We start from the raw sequence: 26391 nt of genomic DNA, 5'->3' as shown, positions 1-26391 counted from the left end.
AAGCAGTAAGAGTGGAAATCTTTATGAGGTATTTGTTTCCCACAAGTTAAACAGTTATTCACTTTTTCTGACATCGGCTGAGGCAAGAAAGAGTCCCCAACGGGGTACTTAGCTTTTAGAAGTCTTCGAAGTAGTATTCGGTAGTAGTAATCTCTGGATCTGACCGACCGGCACTTGCGAACAGCTTCTGCTTCGGGCGCCACACGGCAAGAAAGACTGGGGAAAATGGCGTCGGCTGATGCCTTTATACCCGAAGAACTGCAGCTATGACGTCGGGTGAAGTGCGACACCAGCCGAGGCCAGACCCAGACTTTGGAATCCGGCCGACCGAAGGGCTGCCTGACGACAGGACAACCCATTTGTAAGGACTGCAGATGCATCCTTGAAGGACATCGGTGAACCAAACAAATTTAATAACAGAAATGAGCAAGCAGTGAGCAAGCAGTGGTGAGATTCCCTACAAAAAAGTCAGCAGCAAAGGGAGAGCTTAGGTATTGCGTGGTGTACCCGAACGCAAAACAGGAATGCGTAGCCAAACCAATATTTGAGAAGAGAAAGTTTGACTACATATATGACCTGATATTGGAAGTTATAAAAGCTAAGCGAGGCATCTTGGAAACGCAACCCATGTCTATACCTGACATACCAAAGAATATTGCTAGGTGTGAACGTCCTGATAAGGATATGGTGATTGCTAGACATATTTCACGATTTGGTGACGGCAGTAAACATCCAGGTTGAAACAGCACAGTTGCTACTGTGGACTGGGTAAGTAAACTGTGACACTCTATACTTTTTTTTGATTGACCTAATTTGGACTGATAATACCCCCAGCTATTGATGGTAATGGGTGATACTACCCCTATACCCTAAACAGCTCACTACAGTTAAAGTAAATTAACTGTTTTATGTGCATAGGAGCACTGCCACAATATGCATGATCAGCCCTTATTGACCAATTCAAAGTGACACCCATTGGGATGCCCCAGGGCATTCTGTACTGCTTCAGAGATCTTACTGAAACTGGCCCACCAGTGGGGCATACCTGAAATGCACCTGTTCACCTTTTCCAACTGGCAACTTGGCTGGCATTGCAGCAGGACAACAGAATCAAAGGCAGTGGTAACCGATGCCCTCTCCACCTCTTGGCAGGGGAAATTTCTGCATGCTTTACCACCCTTCCCATTATTTCCAAATGTGCAGCTGAAAATTAAGCTGGACGAAGCATACATCTTTATGTTGACTCACTACTGGCCAAGACTGCACTGGTTGCCCCTCTTAGGTCAATCACAACAAGTTACCCCACTCAGTGGACCAACTAAACACTGGAGAGATCAGAGATGCACAAGGAAATCTTGCCTATCGAAGAGGAAAAGATTTTCCATACAGTTTTACAAGGTTTTTGGAGCCCCAGGAAAGTGACATCCCTCTAATCCTGTCTTGTGTATAAACGAATACAGACAGGTGCATACTCTACTATAAAAGGACATTTTTTCGATATCTCAGCTTGTCTCACCCTGGATCCACCCTTATCATACAGACTACCTTCAAAACCTTCCAGAAAGGGGTTCTCCACCTAAGACTCCATATGAAACAGACACCTCCTCCATGGGTTATTTAACTAGAAATTCAAACTATTCAAGAGCCCCCTGTGAGCCAGATGCCAAAGCCTCACCTAAATCTTTACACATGAAGCACTGGCATTTGATGGGCTGTAACCTCAGACTGGAGAATCTCCCATCTAGTAGATGTAATGTCTGACCCACCTTTCCTAACCTTCCATCTTGACAGGCTTTCACTCAGGACCAACCCGTCCTTCATGGCAATGATGAATGACCTATCCCTGAACCAGGCCATACACAGACCCACTTTTTTCCCTAAACCGCAGGGTGATAGGGATAGTTATCCATACTCGATGTTCACAGACTGATTTGGTTTTATGCCTGTAACACCAAGTGCAAATCAGTTCTCCCTAAACCGCAGGGTGATAGGGATAGTTATCCATACTCTGGATGTTCACAGACTGATTTGGTTTTATGCCCATAACACCAAGTGTAACTCAGTTCTCCCTAAACCACAGGGTGATAGGGATAGTTATCCATACTCTGGATGTTCACAGAACAATTTGGTTTTATGCCCGTAACACCAAGTGTAAATCAGTTCTCCCTAAACCGCAGGGTGATAGGGATAGTTATCCATACTCTGGATGTTCACAGACTGATTTGGTTTTATGTCCCAAACACCAAGTGTAAATCAGTTCAGGATTTTGTCTCTTTGCACCCCAGGGCTGTGTGGAAAGTAGTGGTCATACTGAACATTTCAGCCTCTTTTCTCCAAGGTAATTACATTTTGCTACCTGTACCATGGAAACACACTGCATGGAAGTATTACAGCTCACTACACAAGAGCGATGGCCTCTTTAGGAGACTTAAGGAATGTGATCTCAATGCTATCATTGAAGTAGCTAGTTGTTCCTTAGTATAGACTTTATGTAAAAAATGCAAGCTGGACAAAATCACAATGGCCAGAGCAAGGTTGGCCCGGGCTGTCCTATATGGTTTCCTAGGGAACGTCTACCAGACCAAATAGCCTTCATGGTGAGCTGCGGAAGTCAACCACGTGGAATAGTACAACAGTGGAATCGGAGGACATCAAAGTTGTGTGAAATATTATCATAAACATAGATGTCCATGTCTTCCATGTTGCAGTATTCCTTCACACCCTCCCCCTCCTGCGAGTGTCCACTTGCTCCTGTGGGTGGCAGTGGACGGACGATGCCATTTGTAGTCCTGGCTCCTACTGGTGCTTCTGTTATTAGGGCTGGTGTGTGTGGACATCACTTTTACAGCCCATGTTCATAGAGCTACACAAAGTGCAGCGGCACGTAGTATGGAAACGTTGGAGTAGTGGCCAGATGTAGGCGAAAAATAGGGAACCACATGTGAAATAATGCAACATGGCAGAGAATGACACATGTTTAAGATTTTACAAAACTATTCTGTCCAAACTGCCGATAAAGAGGGACAGTGATGGGTTGATCAGACATACAGTGGGTGTCTCCTCCACAGGTGGTGGCACATCGTGTAGAAGAAAATATCCATACATCCTGGTCCTTAAATGTGGTAAGGGTAGGTGACGGTGTTTGCGAGCTTGTAACCAATCGGACACTTCAGAGGAATGGTTAGGATGCAGGCATTAGAGTTGTCTAAACTGGGTGTAGTTGCCAGGTAAGAGGATAAGAGCAAGGCCTAAGGTAAGGTTTGTGGTAGTGGTAGAGGACATGCAAGTGGTGTGTGTGACACAAGATGTAGAGGACAGGACAAAAGGGAAACGGATATGCTGTAGTGACCACCAACAGGAACAGCCAAAAGAGAAGACTTCCATTGCCAGCTGAATACAGATTAATCCAGTCTTTAATGATTGCTTATTCTACAGTTGGACAGACTATCAGTGAGTTGGCACATGTAAACTGTGAAAATTAGGAACTGATCATTGGTTACAATTTGATTCATGCCAAAATTACTTTGTCTCTTTGTGTTCAATACAATGTCTAACATGGTGCTACTATGAATTCATACGATGTAAAATGGAGTCTGCAAATGTGTTATGCATGCTTTGTGATGTGTAATTTTAACAGTTTTCATGACTTGATGATTTGAGTTTCACTGGATGACTGGTTCTTGAATTGGTAATGGATGGAATCGATAAGCTATGTAATATACAATTGTATTAATGACAGTGTATGGACTGCCTACTACATGCAGTCACTATAAATGTACAGCGCTGTGAATGTATCTTTTTGGCTTGAACTCTGAATGGTATGATTACAGTCCTGCACATTCTGCCCTTGGCAAGTGCCATGTACAATGGAATAACAATCATGTCATCAAATAGTGAAGCATTCGAAATGGCATTCATGTATGGAGTAGCACTGAGGGAGCAGGCAGTAAAGTAAGGCATAGGCCATTACATCGCTATGCAAGCGCCCTTTTCAACATTTCTAATTACTACTGCATGTATTGTCAGCGTATTGTTTGAAAGCAGTGAGTGTTCTCTACATCAATTTGTAGGAAGTCCTGGGAGTGTCACTCAGTGCATTCCCTTCCCAGAAAAGTATTTCACATGGCCAAGTGTAACGGTGAGTATATGTGAAAGATGTTCATTTCTGCATAGTGCAGTGTAAGGGACTTGTCAGTGCATTCTGTAATGATATTTACATTATAAAGGTTTTTAACTACTTGGTCGGCTGATGGAACACTTGTAAATCCAAACCTGTTTCTTCTGCTTGTCTGTCATTTGGGAACGAGTAACTAAGCATGCAAGTTGTCAAAATTTTTTGGGGTACATAGTGTTCCTGCGGTTGAGCACTTGGGGCTCTGGACAAGTACTAATAATTAGATAATATACGTACTGGTATTCTGAAGTAATACTAAATATTTCTGAAATAGAGTGACATGTATTTGTGCTGTTAGAATTAATGAAACTAACAAAGTTCAATGATCAGTTGGCATAAGTTCTTGTGTAAGATCTGTCATGCTGTGCAAATGTAGATCAAGAGACCACTAACCTTGTGGAATGTCTGGAATGTTTTGTATTAGTCCGGATTTCCAGTAGGGGTTGTGTGTATGCTGGAGCGTTATGGAATTGTGTATGATTCCTTTTTATTTTTTTGCAGCTGGAGCTTATATAGTGTGTCTAGTAAGGACTGGTCCTTTGTGAATAAATGTCGGTATGTAGAGTGATTTGCTGGTCAAGCGGCACATGTATCTGGAAGCCTGTTAAGATGCAGGGGTGTAATGATAGTGGTGTCATGAGTGGATCAGGCTGCAGATGCAAGTATTGTTGTGGCGTGAGTGGACCTCTGTGATGCTGGCTACCTCGATGAGGTATAAAGGTTTTTCACAATAGTGCTGTGGTAACTGCCACATTTGCAGATTGTAAACCAAAAGCCAGCTTATCTGGAAGTCATTTATGATGGATCAGTTGACTTCAGGTACATTTTGGGAAATTAACTGGTATTTGATTACTGTAGATTTGTAAGGTCCCTTAAAATCATAACTGTTTCACAGGTGTCAGATCATCATTACGCTGCAGTCTTAATGTATATAGGGGTATATTTATAGAGATAAATTGATACAGCACATACTTATTTGTAAATGGACATACTGTAATTAAAGCAAAATATGTAGTAAGACCATGCATACTAACCAGTGAAATTCTGAGTAAACCATGATATGATGGAGTATATGGAGTTGATTTGGGTTGTAATTGTAGCTGTGGTTGGAACACAAAATTGCCCATTGCTGGAACTGTGATAGTCCAGCAAAAATGTCAAGACTATAATCTCACTTTTCTGAAGAGCCCTACCGATATGTGACAAAGTACAGGCAGAAGCACAGTAACCGCTACAAAAATTAAGAGCATAAATTTGCAATGACCATGCGTAGACATTAATTGCATGTTTTTACATAAGCAGATGTCTGGCACAATTAAACACTACAACAGATTACAAGTGGTATGCACTACCGTAATTTTTTAAATTGTGACTTAAAAAAGCATGCGGGTGCTGTCATGCAAGTCTGTGAAATATTTCATGTTTATAGTGTATCATTTGTTAGCTATTTAACCAAACAGGAAGGAAATATAAGTGGGAGTTTGATGCTTTGCAAAACAGTGATTATCGTCAGTGCTACGTAGCTTGGTTTTAAATTTGACAGGAGGAGTGCAACAAAAAAAGTCTCCCACTGTAAGGAGGGAAAGGCTGACAAGAAAACAGTACATTACTCTGGTCACCTGCTGTGAGGTGTCAATCACATGCAGATAATGGGTCAAATTACCCTTAGCTCTTTGACAGCTAGGGAAGGTAGGTGTGAAGGGGGAGGGGAGATGCCTTGAAGAACTAGATTTCAGCCTTCACAAAAGAAAGCAAGTTAGCATTTCTAAGAAATTGATGAACAATGACCGGTCAGTCCGACAAGAAAGCACAACTACACCCAATGGTGTAAAAACAGTCCCAGTCTAGATGCGAAGCACAGGCACAAGTAGAATAGAATTCTTTCTTTAATTGAAGACACTTTTTAAAAACTTTTAAAACACTTATACAAATAAAAATAAGCAGTTTTAGGTGCATTTCTAAGAAGAAAGAGCAATAAAATGCACTTTTCAGTTCTGTTCTGTAGCATTTGCACTGCTGCGTTTGAAATAGTCAATGAAAAAGGATAACATTTTAACCAAAAGTAGGGGGCTTTAAGACTACAGTGAATGCCTGTTAAGTCAATGAAGTGACAGCAGCTTAAGGGAAAACATGGCAGATCTGATGCAATTGTTTTGGAGACAAACAATGCATTCTGGGATACTTAGAGGCAGAGTAAACAGTCTGAATTTTTTCAAAATGCCAGCCTCCATGTGGTCAGAGTCAGAAATTGCGTCTAAAAATATCTAAAAAGCTCTAAATAGTCACAGAGTGCTGTTAAATGTATGAAACATCAAACCATGATGAAATTAATATGTTTTTTGAGTCTGAGGGTGCGGTTGTCCTTTAATGCAATGATGCTTTCTTTAATATCTTTAAATGAAAATGGCCTCAAAGATAAATACAAACAAGAAAGAGCGGTGAAGTGTACTAAAATGTAGAGTGGAAACAGCTATGTTACAGACGACAACACTAGGAAAGAAATGAACATGTGAATTTGATAAAGAAAGGATTTCAGTATGGTTATTCAGCGGAATACTTGGGACAAAGGAAAGAGGAGTACTTATATTAATTGCAACAGCAGCTCCTATAGTGATAGAAGAAGACAAAGATAATAATGCCAGATTTGTAGTGCTAAGGAGCTACTGGCAAGGGAGGAGGATTACACTGGCATGTATTTACATTCCACCTAAAACTGCTGTAATGGAGCTTAAAAAAATTCTGGGAGAAATGATCAGTTTTCAGCAAGGAATGTTACTTATAGGTAGGGACTGGAATTTGATTTGCAACAGTGAGGATGTGTCTGAGGGGCCCAGAAGGGAAGATATAACAAAGAAGGGTAGATTTTTGAAGACATTTATGAAAAAATTTAGCATGGAAGATGTGACTTGAGTAACAGGAGTTTGGAGTGAATTTACATATTCCCCAGCATATAAAAACTGGACTAGGCTAGACATAATTTACATTGGTTTGTGATGTAATATGCTTGCAACTAGGATTGTGTTTGGTGTGGGTTGTTTTTGTTTATATAAATGTATGCTTGCCTATGTAGTAAGTGATGGTTTAATAAATATGTTTCTTGTTTAAAAAAAGCAGAAATTGAATAATTTATGAAATATTGTTTAGGTTATATGATATATAGGAATATATGTGAAGTACAATGTTATGTTAATATAGTCTGATTACTTTTTATGAATGTAAACTTGCCTGTGTCACAAGTGATAATTCAATAAAGGTGTCTGGAAAAAAAAGAATTTACATTTCACAGGAACATGTCCATTTAATTGAAGGTCTTCATACCCACCCAATAACAATTTCAGATCCTGCACAAATAATAACAAAAATAAAAACACAGAGTAATGAAATAAAAATGAAACACTGGCGCTGTCCCACAAATCAGTTAAAAAGAGAGGAATGTAAAGAATGGATAATGAAAATTATTCAGGAGCTGTTAAGAGAGGATAGAAATTTCTTCTGAAAATATAGCTAGGAAGTGGGATAAAATTAAGTTGGAGTTTAAAAATAGGGTAGAAATAAAAAAGGGACCTATGGTTAAGAAGTAACAAGAATTATTTAGAGGTACTGACAAATGTTAAAGTACTGCAGAATGGGGGGGACCTCACAAAAGGATCAACTGCAGAATGCTAGGCAGAAAATAAGGGATTACCTCAATAATATGCAAGAGCTTAGAAAGATTGCTGTTAAGGAACTGTTTTTTGATACTAACACTAGAGCACAAAAACTTTTAGCTCAACAACTCAAGCAAAAGAAAGTAGAAAGGGCTATCGCCAAACTTAGGGAGCTTATAACAAAAAAGGTAACAGATCCCGTAGAGGTATTAGAAATATTTTGGAAATTCCATGAGTCTCTCTATAAAGCAGAGAAATATGAAAATCAAGAAACGATACAAATGGAAATGTTTATGGAAAAATTAAATATGCCAAGGTTAGAGGTAGATGAGGATCAATTACTCATGATTAGGAAAGGAGATGATGAGACAAAAATTGTGATGCATAACCAATCTACAGGAAAGTCCCCAGAAATAGATGTTATTCCTGTGGAAGTTTGGAACCTAGGAGGAAAAAAACTGATAAAGATTTGGAAGGTTTTATTTAACAGTATCTTAAGAGGAGAAGTACCACAGTCCTGGAAGAAAGCAGTGGTAGCTGTAATACCTAAAGAGGATAAAGATCCATCAGATCTAGGCTCATACAGGCCCGTTTCGATAATAAATCATGATTATAAAGTGTTCCATGACTATAATGGCTAAAAGAATGGCAAAAGTAATGCCAAAACCAATAGATATGGATCAATGTGATTTTGTGGAGTACAAGCAAACATATGACAACATTAACTGAACATTGATGATCTAGAGGGAAGCAGAATGTAACAAAATACAATTGTTGGTGGTGGGTCTTGATGCAGAGATAGAATCTGACAGAGTAAGCTGGGACTTTATAAGCAGGGCAATGGAAGCATTTGCATTTCCTGAAAAATGTATAAGGTTGATTAGAAGAATATATGAGAGATTGAATGCGAAAATTAAAGTGGGTGGGGTCCTCTCTGATAATTTTTGCTTGAGCAGAAGAACCAGGCAGGGGTGCCCTCTTTCCCCTTTACTTGCATTATATTTACAACCATTGGCAAAGAAAACAAGGGATTCAGAAATTCAAGGTACGGTAGTCAAGAAAAGCTGGTTTTATTTGCAGATTAAATTATTTTGTACCTGACAAAACCAGAAAAAGACATTACAGTGTTATGGAACATTTTGAGAGAGTTTCAGATCTTTCTGGGATACAAATTTAATAAAACAATTAAAACAAAGGCAATAGCAGTAAAATATGTACCCACACATGAATTGGTTCAGCAATGCCAAAATAGATTTGCTGCCCAATAAACCTACAAATCCCATCACTGTCTCTCTCTAAAACACCAAAAATGGCTTGAATTACCCCACCAGCTTCTTCTCTCTCAGCTCCAGATCATCCATTCTATCCTATACCAGCCTTCCTACTGCCCAGCATTATCCCCTCTCATCTCCCATTATTCTCCCTCCAGACCTCTCCGAAGCTCTAACCAAGACCTTCTACAAATCTACAAACCCAAGTCTAAATTTGAACGCAACATGTACAGCTATCACCCCACTATTGCCTGGAATAGGCCCCCACTAGAAATCAGGACCCTTACACATCCTAAACAATTTAAGACAGCCACCAAAGAGCACTTTAAAAGTCACTGGTCCTGCCACTGCATTCTTCCTCCTTAACATCCCCTACTTCTCATACCTTAATCTACTTTCTGCCCTTAACTCACTCTTCTTACTAGCTCTCTCTAATCTTCCTTGACTAATCTTTCTATTGTCTTCTAAAATCTATTAAGCAAATTGCCTCAGAGAAACATTCTATTGTAATTGTCTTGCCTTCATGCAACTACATCAACATAAAACTGGGTTTTTGTAACCACTTACCTCAAAAACTATACTCATCTTAATGATATATTTCTTTTTATACATCTTGAAATAGTTATGCTATACTCCTGATTATTCACACTGTATAACATTGTATTGCTACTTAATGCCTTGTAATAATCCTGTAACACTGCTGTTTAATGCTAATTTATAATGAAAATTGTATATGTTGGAGCTATTCTCCCCAGGCCTCCGCTGAAAAAGGGCTCTTCAGCTCAGTCGGACAATCCCAGTCAATAAATGTAAAATAAAATAAATAAATAAATACCCATATTTATGGTGACATGATAAAATGAAATATTTAGGAGTATGGATTAAAAATTATTCTAGTGTGGCAGCTAAGGATATGCAGAAAGAGACTAAACAAAAGATAATACAAAAAACAAAGACACAGGGGCACAGGAAAATATTTTTTTGAGTGGCGAAAGCCAGGGAATCTTTATGGCTAGGCTTATATAGGCCCTAGAGCCAATAGCCTAGTACCTACTTATGAACTGAGAAAATTGAAGCTTTGTTGTATGGATATGGACAGTAATATACAAGCAGTTAAAATGTTTTTAGTTCCTTTAGTCCTATACACAGGTCAGGTACATTTTTATCAACCAGAGGAGAAGTTGTGAGTAGCAATTAATTAAGAGCTGAAGGACTTTATCTGGGAGGGGAAGATGGCAAGATTCAAGTGGGATAAGCTGATTCTTTCAGTAGAACACAGTGGATTGGGATTACCCAATTTGAAGGAGTATTTCAGAGCTACACAGTTAAGACTCCTGTACACAGCACAAGCAGAAAACTATAATTCAAAGTAGAAAGGGATGATGATGAAACACGGTGGAAGCTCAAGAAACAAGGAGAGACTGGGATTCTGGATGCAGTCCTTTAAGGAGAATAACAATAATCATGCAGGATATTATATCCATAAAGTAGCAGAAAGTATTCTAAGAACTAAACCAACACAGAAATGGAGAAAGGAGATTCTGTGGATAGAGATAATGCAAGTAGGGGTACAGACAATAGGAAAGAGAAGGCCATAATTTATTGGAGAAAACTAGCCAATGAGCCAAGGTATTGGGAGCAAATAACTAGAGAGGGAAAGAAGATAGAATGGGAAGATGCCAATAATTTATTTGGACTGCAGGTTAGAGATGGCTTTCCCTATCAGGAATTGATATTAGAGTATAGGCAAAGTGAAAGAAATAGGGGCTTCCCTTGCCCTGCTCATAAAGTCCCACCTTACTCTGGCAAATGCTTTCTCTGCATAAAGACCCAACAACAACAATGGTACTGTCTTACATTCTGCTTCCCTCTGGATCATCAATGTTCTATTAATGTTGTCAAATGTTTGCCTCCCCTCCATACAACCACAATGATCCATATCTATCAATTTTGGCACTACTTTTGCTATTCTTTTAGCCACTACAGAAATTAACACTTTACAATAATTGCTTAGTATTGAAATGGGCCTATATGAAGCTGGATCTGATGGATCTTTACTGTCTTTACATATTACAGCTATCACTGCTTTCCTTCCAGGATGTTGGTACTTCTCCTCCTCGTAAAATACTGTTACACAAAACATTTCAGATCTTCATTAGTTTTTTTTTCCCTTCTAGCTTCCAAACTTCCACAGGAATACCATCTACTCATGGGGACTTTCCTGTATACTGGTTATACATCACAATTTTTATCTCATCTTCTCATATCCTAATCATTAGTAAATGAGCCTCATCTACCTCTAACCTTGGCATATTTAATGCTTCCATAAATAAATCCATTTGCATCTCTTCTTGATTTCCATATTTCTCTGCTTTATACAGACTTTCACAGAATTTCCAAAATATTTCTAATACTGCTACACGATCTCATTACCTTCTTGTTATAGGCTCCTTAAGTTTGGCAATAGCCATTTCTACTTTCTGTTACCTGATTCATTGTGCTAAAAGCTTTTGTGCTCTAGTGTTATCATCAAAAAACAGTTGCTTAACAACAATCTTTCTAAACTCATGTATATTATCGAGGTAATCCCTTATTTTCTGTTTAGCATCCAGCAGCTGATCTTCTACTTGTACTGTGAGATTCCCTTTTCTGCAATACTTCAATATTTGTCAGTCCCACTACATCATTCTTGATACTTCTTATCCATACATAGCTCCTTTACTTTAATTTCCACCCTATTTTTAAGATTCACCTTAATTTTATCACACTCTTTAGCTATATTTTCAAAAGTAATTTCTACCCTCTTGAATAGCTCCTGAATAATCTCTACTACCCATTCCTTAAATTCCTCTCTTTTCAACAGATGGTGGAAAAAGCATCAGTGTTTTGTATCATTTTATTAGATTATCCCGTATTTTTATTACATTTATTACTGGCACATGATCTGAAATAGTTATCGGGTGTGTATAAAGACCTTCAATTTAATGCACATTCCTGTGAAATATAAATTCTTGTCTAGCCTAGCCCAGTTTTTATATCTTGGGGGAATAATATGTAAATTCACTCCAAACTCTTACTACTGAATTTGAATCTTCCATACTAAATATGTTCATAAATTTCTTCAAAAAGCTACCCTCCTTTGTTATACTTTTTCTTCTGGGACCTCAGACATATCTTCACAGCTGCAAATTAAATTCTAATCCCCCTCCTATAAGTAATATTCCTTGCTGAAAACTGATTTTCTCTCCCAGAATTTTCTTAAGTTCCATTATAGCAGTTTTAGGTGGAATATAAATACATGCCAGTGTAATCCTCCTGCCTTGCCAGTAGCCCAGTAACAGTACAAATCTGCCATTATCTTTTTTTATCCTCTTTCATTATCATCAGAGCTCCTATTGCAATATAAGTACTCCTCTTTTAATTCATTCCAGATACTCTGCTGAATAACCACCTGAAAACCTTTCTTTAATCAAATTCACATGTTCAGTTCTTTCCAAGTGGATCTCATGTAACATAGCTATTTGCACTCTATATTTTTAATATAGCTCATTATTCTGTTTTTTGTATTTATCTGTGAGACCACTGACATCTAAAGACATTACAGAAATCACCATTGTATTAAAAAGTTAGTGTACCCACCTTTTAAGTATAACACCTTTTTGTTAAATGTCTAGTTCCAGCTTTTGTGTTGCATGCATATACTCTTTGGCAGATTGAACTTTTATATACTTGTTTCTTGACATATCCATTTGAGCCTATGTCACAACTTCTAAAACATTTTGAAAGCCCTCAAACAAACAAATAAAAAAAAAACCCAACCCCCCCAAAAAAAAACTATTAATTTAACACTAATACACAAAACTATGCACATCTTCAAATACTGTACCGTCCTAATAGGAACAAATGTCCCCAAGGACATCCACACTCACAAACCTGAGTTAACCTAAAAGAAAGGTTCTCCATGCTAAGACACATGGTGCAGCCTGTGCTTTTAACAACTGCTAACAGGTTTTGTCTTCTCTTTATAGTGCTCTCAACTGGGAAACTCCTGAATGCTTTCAGAGAATGTTATATCCTAGCCAGTTTCTCTTTTCCCAGCCAATCACTTTCAACCAGACTGTAACAAATTTCTCTTTATCAGACAGTCTCCATGGAGACATGAGGGCCAGATACAGAATTACTACTAAGTATACATTCATTTGCTAGAAAAAGCCTTATAATATTCAATATTTTCATTTACTTGTTTTCTCTTAAAACTTGTTAATAATTCAGTTTAAGGTCCTTAATCCAGTCATTACCCCATGAAAGAATGAGTAGAACAAGTTTGTTTTTTTTTGTCATGTTCTTTTTACCAGACTTTGTTTTCTTAAACTACAGTGCACACATTTCTTAAAACTAAAGGAGAGTGAGCGCGAGAGAGAGGAAAAAAAACAGAAGCACCTATTTACAATTCCCATTACACTTAAAAATAACTGAGAAAACTTAACTTTATAGCATGCAAAGAAAACCTTGCACCAAAAAATAGTACTATTAGGAAAAAAATTTTTCTTTATTTACAGTTAACTTTCTCCCCTTCCCCTCCCCAAAGCATTTTCCAAACATTAATGACAAGAAGTAAAGCATACATTTTTAAAGTCCCCAAGTCCAACAAATTCTGAAAAAGTCCAACATTTTCTTGTTCTGTCATATTTCACAAATATAATTACTGCATTGTAATCCCACATTAAGTTACCAGGTTTATTACTGTTCACCTCCATCTCCTAAATCCTGTCTCTGCTTCATTTCCAACATACTTTTGATTCTTCTAGTCAACTCTTGTGTTCCCTTCCTTCTCTCGCCAACATTTTCCTTAGAAACAGTAGAAAATGCTTCACAGGTACAGTGTCTCTGTGGTCTTTATTAGCAGAAGAACAAGAAGCAGAATATCCTTCTATTTCACAGCTCACCTTTTATTGGGCAAACTTTTGTATTTCCTCCTTGGAATGTACTTGATCAAAAAATTATTTTGTCCCTCCAGGGAAGAATATTTTGAAGACAGCTGGGTACAGGAGTTTGAATCTCATACCAGTGTCTCAACATTCCCTGAACAGTGGAATGAATTTACTCCTCTTCTGCCTGGTGTACACTGAGAAATCATTCTCCACAAACACTAAGCTGTCTTTCTCTTTTAGTATTTTGTCTCTTTGCCAAAGTTTTGTCAGAATCAACTCCTTCTGCTGGTAGGATTGCATGTTTACTATTAAAGGTCTAGGTTGCTTTCTTATAGCCAGGTTTGGAGCATACACACAATGTGCCCTTTCAACTAATAACTCCTACTGTGGAATACTGGTCCATTTTCTTATTTGTGCTTTCATAAAATTAATGCAGTCTATTCCTTCCAGCTTCTCTGGTATACCTGAAAATTTCAGGTTTTCCCCACGTGCTCTCTCCTCGAATTCTATTATGTTTTGAAACCTCTCTTCCTGAGCAGTCTCGTATTTAGCCAGCCTTTTCTTCATTACAACCTCTGATTTTTTCAGCTTTATCACCTCATCTGAATAACTGTTTAAAGCTTCTTCCATTTTTTCCAGCCTTCTGTTGCACTCAGTGTTTTGATTATTTCAACCAGGTATGTGTACAGTTGTCTTGCATCTTCCTGTAGGTTGCTTGAAGTCATGTCTTCAGGCTCCATTGCTTTTTGTTGAACATCTGCAGAACTTTCCCCAGTCAGTATTTCTTTCTCACTTTCTGTAGCTGATTTATTCCCAGGTGCTCTGTATTTCTTTTTTCCTGGCATCCAGGCAGTACACTTACTAGCTAGTTACTGAAATGTATCCCTACACACAACTGTCCACTAGCCTTCTTCGTTGGGTTTCTGTTTTCACATTGGGAGAGCTAGAGTTAAACTGTTATTCAATGTGCAGCCATCTAGTCGGAAGTTGGGATGTTTTATCCCCAAGGGATGTGGCAGAAGGTCTGGACTTGGGTCCAGTGTCCAAGGAGGATAACAAAGATGAGACCAAAAGAAGGGGAACCAAACTTGGTGAGGCCAAAAGGGGCAAGGAGGATAACCAAGCTCTTCAACTGACTGGCTTTCTGCAACAGTTTTGGAATAAAAGGTACTGGGGGACAGGCATAAAGGAGACCAGAATTGCCAACTGTGGGCTAAAGCATCTCTCGCGGACTCCTCCTGAGGGGGGTCACAGCAAAGCACCTGCTGCATTTGTTGTTGTGGGAAAAAGCAAAATATAGTACGTGTCCTGAAGATCAACTAAGCACATCCAATTCTTGTTGTGCAAAAAAAGATGCTGACCATTCAAAACTTTGATTTTTTCACAAATTGGTTCAGATTGCTTAGATCCAAAATTGGGCTCGGGTCCCCTGTCTTCCTTGACAATAAAAAGAACCTTGAGTAAGTTCCAAATCCTTGAATCCTCTATAGTCTGGTGGGACCTCCTGGATGACTCTCTTGTCCAGCAGCTTCTGAATTTCTTAAGATGCAGCTTCTCTCTGACTGGGTGTAACATCAGGAAGCTTTCTACTTTTGTAAGTGGAATTTGGTAAAATGGTATAAATTAATCTCTGGATTTTTTTTTTGTACCCAAGAATCATTTGTTATAGCAGGCCAAGCATCTTGGTGCAAGGGCAAGCATCCTGTGACAGTCTCCAGAGGCGAGTAGTCAGGCAGCCCTTCAGGAGCACTGATAGGGTTTATCCAGAAAGGAATCCCATAATCCCTGAGTTTGTGGGCTTCCTCTGCCACAAGGACAGCATCTTCCATTTGAACTCTTTCCTCTGCCTCTCAGGGAGTTGTCTCCGCTTGAATCCTGGAAAGATCCCTGGGATTTAAGAACTACGTTTTCTTGCCTCCTCTTTGATTCCTTGAAAAGGATCATTGAGGGGCAGAAAAATGAATCCCTACGGCATACAGTGTCTTTCCTTCCTGTTCACTGCAGGAAAACATTTCTTTCACAAAAGTATAAATAAGTGACAAAGAATGAAAGGAGTACCAACTATGGTACTTAAGAAATTACTTTACTAAAGTTAGGCAACTAATGGAAAACCAGAAAAAATAAAAGGCAGGAATTACCTAATTTACAGAGAGAAAGCAGGTGTTTTCTAAGAAAACACACTTACAATTAACCTGAAAAGAAGCACAGAGAGAGGATTCACATCCATGTGAGATGGTGGGAAACAAGATCTGAGGTATTGAGGATGGACTAGAGCATTATGGTTAGAGGGAGGAGCTTGAGAGTTGGATCCAAAGTCTGTAGAATGCAGCTGAGACGGATCAGAGGTCAGATCCATAACCATATGTTGAGGAAGAATAAAAAAGACATTAGATATACAATTTATATATATATATATATATATATATATATATGTATATATGGGTGTACTTTCCTACAACGAAAATTCACTATTTCGAAATGGGAAAGTACATCCCCACTTAAGCAAATGTGCACTTTAACAAAAATGCACTGTCGCTTAAGCTCACTAGACCAAACCTACCGCACCACAATGAAGGACATTGAAAAACGGGCTATGTCCTCCACTGTGGTGCGATAGTCACGGACCTTAGGGTTAGGGCACAGGTCAAGGTAAGGGGATAGCCCTACTAACTATCCCCTTACCCTAACCTGTGCCCTAACCTTAAGGTCCGTGACTATCGCACCACAGTGGAGGACATAGCCTGATTTGGAATATCGTCCACTGTGGTCCGATAGTCACGGACCTTAGGGTTAGGGCATGGGTCAAGGTAAGGGGATAACCCTAACTATCTCCTTACCCTAACACTAAGGACCGTGACTATCGCACCACAGTGGAACATACAGCACGATTCAGAATGTCTTAAAGGTTAGGGCAAGGGTTAGGGTAAGGGGATAGCTAGTAGGGCTATCCCCTTACCATGACCCGTGCCCTAACCCTAAGGTCCGTGACTGCTAACCCGTTCGGTCTAGTGGGTTCGCGGGAAGTGCACTTTCATGTTAGTGTGGGTGTACTTTTGAAGTTCGAAATAGTGAACTGTCGTTCATCAAAAGTACACCCATATATATATATATATATATATATATATATATATATAGAGAGAGAGAGAGAGATAGAAAGGACATTTTATATATATATATATATATATATATATATATATATATATATATATATATATAAAATTTTTTACCTGTAGCAAACTGTTTGCTACAATGTAGCAAGCAGTTCCTACAGTTTAGCCCACACATAGAGCAATATAGTGCTCAGGTTTGACCACAACTGCAATATAGGATTTTCAAAGCCGGTATTGCATTAAAGAGCGACTGGATTGGCTGTTGCAGCCCTCAACACTTTGGACCCAGAGCAGCTGTCCTTCTCATCCCATCCAAGTTACGCTACTGCTCTCCAGTCAGACCTATTACCCACTCACAAGTGCAATGTTAGACTGAATACCTACTCAAGGGATTTCAATCTTTTTTGCAACATAAACAAAACATTTTGGAGAGATATCAGAAAACACTACTACTGAAAAAATCTTCCACATAAAGTGAAGTGCTTTTCTTACTCTATTCAAACTTGAAGAATGCATGGGAAATTGCAAATTCACCCCTAGTTTAGCACCCATGTCCCTCATGGACAGGAGAAACCATAAATCATTGCCAGCCTCTGGTTAATCATATGCAAAATAAAAAAGGCAGAAAATTACTTCGGGAATGTAAGGTCCTGACAGAAAAATAGCCTAGGGAGTACCTATGAACTTATGCTTTTTCCTCCCATTAATCAATGAAGCTGTAATGTAGTTCCATATGTTACATCCAGCCATTTCAACACAAAGACCATGCCTACCACTATGATGCAGAAGTCAAAAACCACATCAAACTAGATTGAGAAATTAAGTAGTTACGTAGGATTCTTTTTTCCATTTCCAGCATTTGTTCACATCAAAGAACAACCACTTTTGTATTACTGAACATCCAAAAAACAGCTGACTTTCCTGTTGTTCTGAATGGAGACTGCAGGTGCTCTCACTAGCTAATGCCCAAAGAGATGTCCTAACAATACATCTCTCACCTGGTTTGTGTATAGCAAATAATGTGACCAAAAGTGTCCACATGCTTCTGCACTCTGACACTAGTGACATACTTTATGCACAGTAGAACACTTGTGAACAAATTATCAAGGTTGACATAGCGATTGCCTCTTCAAGTCACAGTATATACTGGAAATGAGATTAAGATCATAACAACCACATGCACCAGTTTAAGCTTCCTTTATGTGTAACTGTACATACCTCATAAAGATTTCAGCAATTCGGAATCCTATGCCAGATCCACCACCAGTGATAAATGCAACTTTGTCCCTGATAAAATAAGAACAAAGAAGGTAAAAAAAGAAAATCTTCCTTCTCTTAACATATTTTCACAAGCTGAACAGCCCTTCGCTCTGCCTCAGCAAGCAAATGCTGCAGAATTTGAGCAAAAGAAGTAAATAGCAAAGTTAACTAAATTTGCATACTGCTTTAGTTCAACCCTAGCATTTACATTTTCAGGTTTCATTGTAAGCCCCCAAAACATACATCAGTTTTGCAGACAAAACTATGCTTTCCTCTGCATAAAGTAAAATCAAGACATCAATTGGTAATAGTAAATTCAGTTATCCCACCTTAAATTACTGACTAACCATTTACTTACAAAACCATTATTTTACCAGTTCCTCAAAATCAGATGACAAAGTATACCTCACATTTCTTACTCCGAAAAAAACAGCTAGCTTAGTTTACCTTACATATCATACTCTTCAAAATTAGCAGGCTGAGTGCACTTTACATCCAACACAGAAATCTAATACTCTCAAGATAAGCAGTTAAATAAAACACAGTGTTTGTAGGAAAGATAAAACTTTATGTATTATATCTACAAAAAAAGAGAGTAAACTGATCAGGCAATGGCAGATCTGAAAAAAAAAGCAGAAACCTCCAAACAGCACAAATAACAAATGTAACTATATTAAACAATTTTCTGCCAAGCTTGTTTTCTTGGACAATCCATTTTTAAATGCCTTTTTGTGAATCTATTGCACATCTCAATTGCCACGGTGAATGTTTCTGATTTATATGTAATATTAATGCATTTCCAGTTGGGCTCCCTCAAGACATTGTCCAGTTTATTTCATTTGTTTACTGAGATGGTCTGACTGGGTAAACAAGTTGACCTTTTCCAGCAGCAGAGGCCTGAGGAAAAAGCTCCATAACAAAATGAGTAAACAGTAAAATAACAGATAACACATTTTATCTGTTATTTTACTGTCAATACAAGCCATACAATGACCCAGGACACTTCAGCCTAGTCCAACATGAACCAGCATCCTCTGATTTACTAACTCAAATGTAGCTCCAATTGTACCCTGACACTTTTCTAACATTTTTGACAAAAAAGTCTCCCAGAACTCAGCCTAGTACTTGTTGCATCTGTTTTGAAGTTTCAAGACACAATCTTCCTTTAGTAACCAAACTGAACAGGTAACAATTCATTTTATTGAGATTTCATTGCTTAAACTTTAACTGCATTGAACTATTTAGCAACATGATCTGCTATAGGCAAATATGAAGTAGGTAGCCAGGTGGCTGAGTAAAAACAATATATAACTTTTTTTGGAGGAGGATCCTTTTTATCACCTTTTGGATACAGATAAAAACTACACTATTCTGAGATAGACATTGTCACATTTGTTAAAGCAGTTACTGTGACTAAATTCATGGCCAACAGCAGCTTCAAAAAGTGTATCTCAGCCATTTGCTAGCTGATTTATTTAATCTGCTCAGCAACCAGCTTGAGTCCCTCCACAGCCTTTGCTGATGACTATTAAAGTTCTGGGGATGGTTACAAACTATGTCATGACTGCATCCCTCCCCATTTGCATGCACAGTGCCGGCATGACTGGAAACTTGTTAATTGCTTAAGTACCTCAGCTAATGCTGTTCACCTGCTATTTCTGCCAGAGGATGTGTCAAGTAGTACTGTGTTAACTGCAGAAGGAAGGACAAACTGAATTTCTTTCTTTATACTTCCAAAGTGCACATTTATTTATTCACCTTACCCATGTCTTGTATTGCTACACATGCCTGGAAGAATTTTAAATATAGCTGCTACTGTAACTCTTGGATGGACTGTGGAGTCACCAAAGCCGTAGATGAGGGTAAGGTGGTTCACACAGCCTATCTAGATCTCGCCAAGGCTTTCAACACCATCCCCCCAATCTGGAATTATAGATAAACTCACTAAACTAGGTATAAATCCATATGTCACAAGATGGGTTGCCAACTAGCTCACTGACAGAACCCACACTGTGAAAGTAGCAGACTCTAAATCCAACTTCAGACCAGTGACAAGTGGAGTACCACAGGGTTCGGTCCTAGATCCTCTCCTGTTTGGTATCTACTTCTCTGAAGTACAGGCTAACACAGAAGGTCTTTGGCTAGCAAAGTTTGCAGATGACTGCAAACTAGGAGCCATAATCAAAACTCCTAATGATGTGGACATCCTACAAAAGGGCCTCAATGAGACAGATGCCTGGTGTCAAAGCCATGGCCTCAAGCTCAATGTCAAAAAGTGCATTGTCATCCCTTTTGGTACAAACTCTGTACCCATGAACTACCACATAGGCAGTGATCTACTTAACACTGAAGGTGTGATAAGAGACCTTGGGGCACAGGTGGACAGTAGTCTCTCCTTTGATAATCACATTGCCACAGTAGTTAGCAAATCCTTCTATGTGGCACACCTCATCACAAAAGGTTTCTCATCCAGGAAAAAAGAGGTCATTGTTCCCCTCTACTCATCACTCATTAGACCCATTATAGAGTACAATGTCCCTTTTGGTATGTATCTCACAAGACATCTACAACAACTGGAAAGGCCACAGAAATACCTCACAAAGAGGATTATCGGCCTCAAACAGATACCCTACGCAGACCATCTCAAAAAACTCCAGCTTTACTCTGTCTCATATCGCCTACTCAGAGGCGATCTCTGCCTAAAATGGCCCTTCAAGGCAGTTAGCCTAGTATTCACCTACGTGCCTATGAACAGGTGGCATAGAAGGATAAAATCCTGACTACATTTAGGTAATCAGAGTTCCAACAGCTTGGGCACTTGTCTATTTAGGCAGAGAGGATGGCCATATCACCTTGGGGGGAAGGGAATCCACTTGGCTAGCAGTGCTGTTATAACGATAAGGTCTTAGCCAGAGAGCAGAAGCCTATATTAATGTACGGAAGCTCATACCTCTCGACCTGGAAACATCAAAAATCTGGACAAGGGCCCATGAAAATAGGTGCAAATCTGCACACTGATTAACATAAAATTTGCATACATAATTGTGTAAACACACCCACTCCAACGGGATTGTGGGATACCAACTTTCAAACGCAACCGGAAGAACAGACAACCAAAACATGGCCACAGAGTCCCCGCAGCCATTCCAATGTCCCATACTTAGCTATTTTCGCCAATTTACCATAAACACTGTAATGTGCATACTGCTTTACTTCTACAATGATTATTTGGATTTCATTTAAAATTTTTATTTTACATTTTATAGCACAAATACTAATAGACATTTGCTAAACAGTTTCACAATGAAAACAGATTTAGCATTAAAACTTATCTGCCGTTGAAACTCAACATTAATTGAAACAGCATTGAAACCCACATTAAAAGAAAATGCATCTGGCCAGTTGTGGATAAAGATTACCTTTGGGCTGTTTTCGAATCACAGGCACCTTGCACATGAAACATACATGTGTTCTTTGATGCACCTTCCCGACTGTATTAAATTATATTCCTTGTAAAATACAGCACACTTGTTAGAGTGTGTTTAAATTTATTCATTTGAACATTTTTTCCAGTAAACAATGAAACAAAATGTATGAACCAATAATGACAAAACTGCCCAATTCAGACCATTTCCATCATAAGAGTCTACTCAAACGTCTGTCATTACAATCCACCAGTATCAGTAAATATGCACAATCTCTGCAGAAGTAAAAGTCATCTAAATAATTCCACATTAAAGAGATCTGTATCTAAGAGGTTGCTGCTAGCAAACAACTTTATATTTCATTGTTTCATCTACAAATAAAGTGTCTGTTGCCCTTGAAGTATAAAATGCTTACGTTACATTAAAAAGTAATGATCTAGTAATATTGCATGGGGAATGGGTTGCAAACTGTAACAGGTTCATAGTTACCAAAAGAGGACATTTTCAGGACTGTAGCATCCACCCCCTTTAAAGTGCAACAATACAGTATCAGCAGTCCATCTAGATACTGTGGGAGTAGAACTCACAGCCTTCTACATCAAAAGAAAGTATACTACCTGTTGTACTATTAACAATGCAAACAGATTTAGCATAAGCAGCACTAAAGCTTCTCCTCCCCTGAAACTCTCAACTCCTTGTAAAAGCCACTTGACACACAACTATATCTCTCAACTTTGCAGCAAAAGAAATCCAGAAGAAGCCAAAATGTACTGGGGGGAACAAAGACCCAAAACCAGGGACACATTTTAAACACTGCTTGTATAATCTTAGAAAGTTGCTAAAATAAAATGTTTTGTGTCACCATGTGTTTTCTGAAAGACAGGAAGACTGAAACTTAAATGACTATCAATATTATTTAGTGAATTAATTTCTCATTGATTTGTCAGAAAACCACAAATTTTAAGAGGAACAGACCAAAAGTATGAGCTAAACAGTTAGATATTTGAAAGCTATACATACACACACACACACACACACACACACACACACACACACACACACACACTGCAGTATAAAGCACCCATACCCACCCACCCTGCAGGCAGCATAACACATACACACACACAGCATAACAAAAGCACAAACGACTAATTCCCTTACTTGCAGCATAAGAAAAGCAAAAAACACAATGTAATGAAGTAATTCAAATTCCCACACACAGAGCAGCAACATATATTGTAATGGCAAATTAATTCCCTTACTTGCAGCAAAACGTAGCAAAAATGAGCCCTCCTTAATCGAGCACTACCAGCAAATCGAGTCCCTTAAACGAGACCTTAACATTTTAAACTGTGCGGGTTGTTGGGAAGAGCTGGGTGACATTGCACGCACATCAGTCTAATTGCCTTATTTGCAGTATAACAAAAGCACAAAACAAGTAATTACAGAGCAGCAAAATGCATTAATTTTAGTGGCAAATTAATTCCATTACTTGCAGCAAAACTAATTCCCTTACTTGCAGCAAAAGGTAGCAAAAATGAGCCCTTAATCGAGCAGCAAAATAGTTTCCTTAAACAAGCAGCAAAATGAGTGGCAAATGGATTCCATTAAATGAGACCTTGACATTTTAAATTCTTGGGACAAGCAGGATGACGTCACACACAGATCAGTCTAATTGCCTTACGTACAGCATAACAAAAGCATAAGACATTCAAATTCCCACACATGGAGCAGCAAAATGTATTTGTTTTAGTGGCAAATTAATTCCCTTACTTGCAACAAAACTAATTCCCTCACTTGCAGCAAAAAATGAGCCTTTAATCAAGCAACACTGTGGCAAATTAAAAGCAGCAAAATGTATTTGTTGTAGACTAATTCCCTTACTTGCAGCATAACAAAAGCACAAAACACACTGCAATGAAGTAATTCAAATTCCCACACACAGAGCAGCAAAATCTATTTGTTGTAGTGCAAATTAATTCCCTTGCTTACAGGAAAACTAATCCTTACTTGTTATGCTGAAAAACATAACAAAAATAAGCCCTTAAGCAGCACAATGAGTGCAAATATTTCCCTTAAATGAGCAGCAAAGTGGAAAATAATTCCCTTAAACAAGACCATAACCATAACATTTTAAATTGTGTGGGTTCTCGAAGCAGGGTGACGTCACATGCACATCGGTCACTGGACCAGTCTTAAATAAATATGTCCTTAAAATTAAAGTAAAGTGCATGTCCCAAAATAAATAAATAATACCACTGCCACCTAAACAATCACCAGACCAGTCTTAAAGAAATATGCCCTTAAAATAAACCAAAATAAATAAACAGCACAAGTTTAACACCATGACAACAGATTACCATACCACCTAAACGATCACCGGACCAGTCAAGAAATATGTCATTAAAATTAAAGTTCACATCCCATAAACTGCCAGGGAGAGATGTGGAGCTGCCACGGAGAGTAAATCTTCTCATCCCAGGAGTGCATGCGGACACTGGGCAGACTGGACTCTGCTGGAACCTGCACTGTCCGGGTCTTGGGCTTGCCGCTTAGCAGAAGTAAAAACTTTAGTTTAACTGTATAAACAGCTTCTCCGTTTGCTGCTGTAAACAAGTAAATGCAGTCCGACCCATGTGCTAGTCTCCAACAGTCTGACAGTCTGCCTGATGTCATCACTGCACGCACACCCCTGGGATGCGTGATGACAACCAACTAAAAAAAAAAAAAATTGAAAAAAGATCAGAAATTGAAGGGGCCACTGGGAATTCATGGCTCCCCATTATTTTGCCCTCAAAACCAGTAAATACTGAGGAATTCGGTATGGTTGAGAGGTATGTGGAAGATGTGGGCATGGTCACCTAAGTGAATGATGGAAGTCCTTACTGGTGTATGCAGGGAAGCATACATGGACAGAAGGAGAGGAAAAGGCAGCTCTTGCAGTGAGGCAAGTGCTTGTGTCACCACCAGAAGTGAGGTTAGGACAAAAAGGAAAAATGCTCTAGTTGCTGGAATCTAGTCAAGAGCACAAAACACTCCTATGACTGCCTAGATGATGCCCCACCACACTCTGGACAGTGCAATGTCTGATCCTAGGAAGGCTTGATGGTTGAAAGACACACGGCCAAAAGTGATACTAAAAAAATTGGCTGGCCTAGTTAAATTGTTGATTTTTACTGGTGTTTTTACACTTGCTCCATTTCATTGGTTAGGTTCTGCTGCTACTTGCCAGTTGTTAGTTCAGCAAGTGTGGTAAGCAGAGTTACTTAACATTCCTAGAGGGAAATCCCTTTACTTCTCTGCAGTATTGTTTGACAAACAGCAGACTGTGACCCCAAAATTTGATTCTTCTATTACTAAAATTCAACAAACATCTATTTTTGTAGAAATAGTAGTAGATTAAAAACATTGCATGAATGCAAGTTCTATATTTGCCTTAATGATATAAATGCTATGAACTTCAAGTGATTATTTTTAAGCATCAAGTATAACCAAGGTGAAGCAGTGTTTAATGCAATGTTTTAAAATTATTCACTAGCATTTGTTTATAGTGGCTGTTCATTTGGGCATAAGTTACCCCTTTTCAGCACAGGCCTGGCGAAAAAGCTCCAAGTATAAATACATGTACAAAAGGTACAAAAAGTAGATTAGACAAATTACAACGACTTTAAGCAATTTAATAGAAAGAATGCAAATTGAACACATAACAAAATATAAACAAGAGCTTTACAAAACTCAACAGTATATACTAAAATATATAAAAAAATGTATGAATTCCAAGGAATTCTAAGATGGCTGCACACTGATCAACATCTTAGTTTCAGCTCTCCCAGTGTGAGAAAAGAAACTGAGACATAAATGCTAGCAATTCTGCCAGCTTGACTGCAATTCAGTTCCTGGCTAGCAAGTATTCTACCTGGATGCCAGGTTGGTCAAACAAGATGGCACACTGGAATTCCTCCTTCTGCAGATCAGAAGATGGGAGGTTGGTATAATGGTTCAAGTGTTTACCTTACATACACAAGGTGCAGGGTTTGATTTGATTGAGGTAATTGGCTAGGCTTAAAATGGTCCACAAGGTCAGTTAGCGTAGTACTAATCTATGAACCTCTATTAACTAAATCCCGTACTATATCATAGTCAGCTACAGGCCACCCTACATGTCCCAAAGTATTCAACAATGCATATTTGGAGCTATTGGAGACACTTACCACCCAACCTAACATCTTACTCTTGAAAGATTTTAGTTACCCCTCTATAGACTGGGAATCCTACACTGCTTTGAATCTACAGGCACAGAGATTCCTGGACTTCATCAATAAAAACACCCTTGACCAAACAGCGAAAATGCCCACTAAAAGCTCCATCATAATGAACCTTGTAAAAATATGGGAGAATGCTGCACCCCCCTTCAACGACTCATCATCCCTTCTAAGGTCAGACCATAAAGCTGTCTCTTTCAAAATCAAAATCAACTCTGTAACCCCAGTAAAACTAGTCACAGTTAGGAATTATTCCAAGACAAACTTCCTTTCATTAAGCGATGGTCAAAATTTAATACCCCTCCAAACTC

The 26391-nt window shown here is 38.7% G+C and overlaps 1 protein-coding gene across 2 annotated transcripts in view; it reads right to left on the bottom strand.

Annotated features, from left to right (window-relative positions):
* The window catches only part of DECR2 (2,4-dienoyl-CoA reductase 2), a 2028638-nt gene that overhangs the window by 1772613 nt on the left and 229634 nt on the right, over window positions 1-26391 (bottom strand). For both annotated transcript variants that reach the window (XM_044089812.1, XM_044089813.1), the window contains exon 2: window positions 18352-18420. In XM_044089812.1, the coding sequence (XP_043945747.1) occupies window positions 18352-18420 (69 nt within the window). The remainder of the gene's footprint in view (window positions 1-18351; window positions 18421-26391) is intronic.

This window comes from Protopterus annectens, chromosome 12.part0 (assembly GCF_019279795.1).
Source record: "Protopterus annectens isolate FY-2018-M chromosome 12.part0, PAN1.0, whole genome shotgun sequence".
In the NCBI taxonomy this organism is placed as follows: domain Eukaryota; kingdom Metazoa; phylum Chordata; order Ceratodontiformes; family Protopteridae; genus Protopterus; species Protopterus annectens.
Note: the sequence above shows the minus strand (reverse complement) of the source record. Positions and strands in the feature narration are given on the sequence as shown.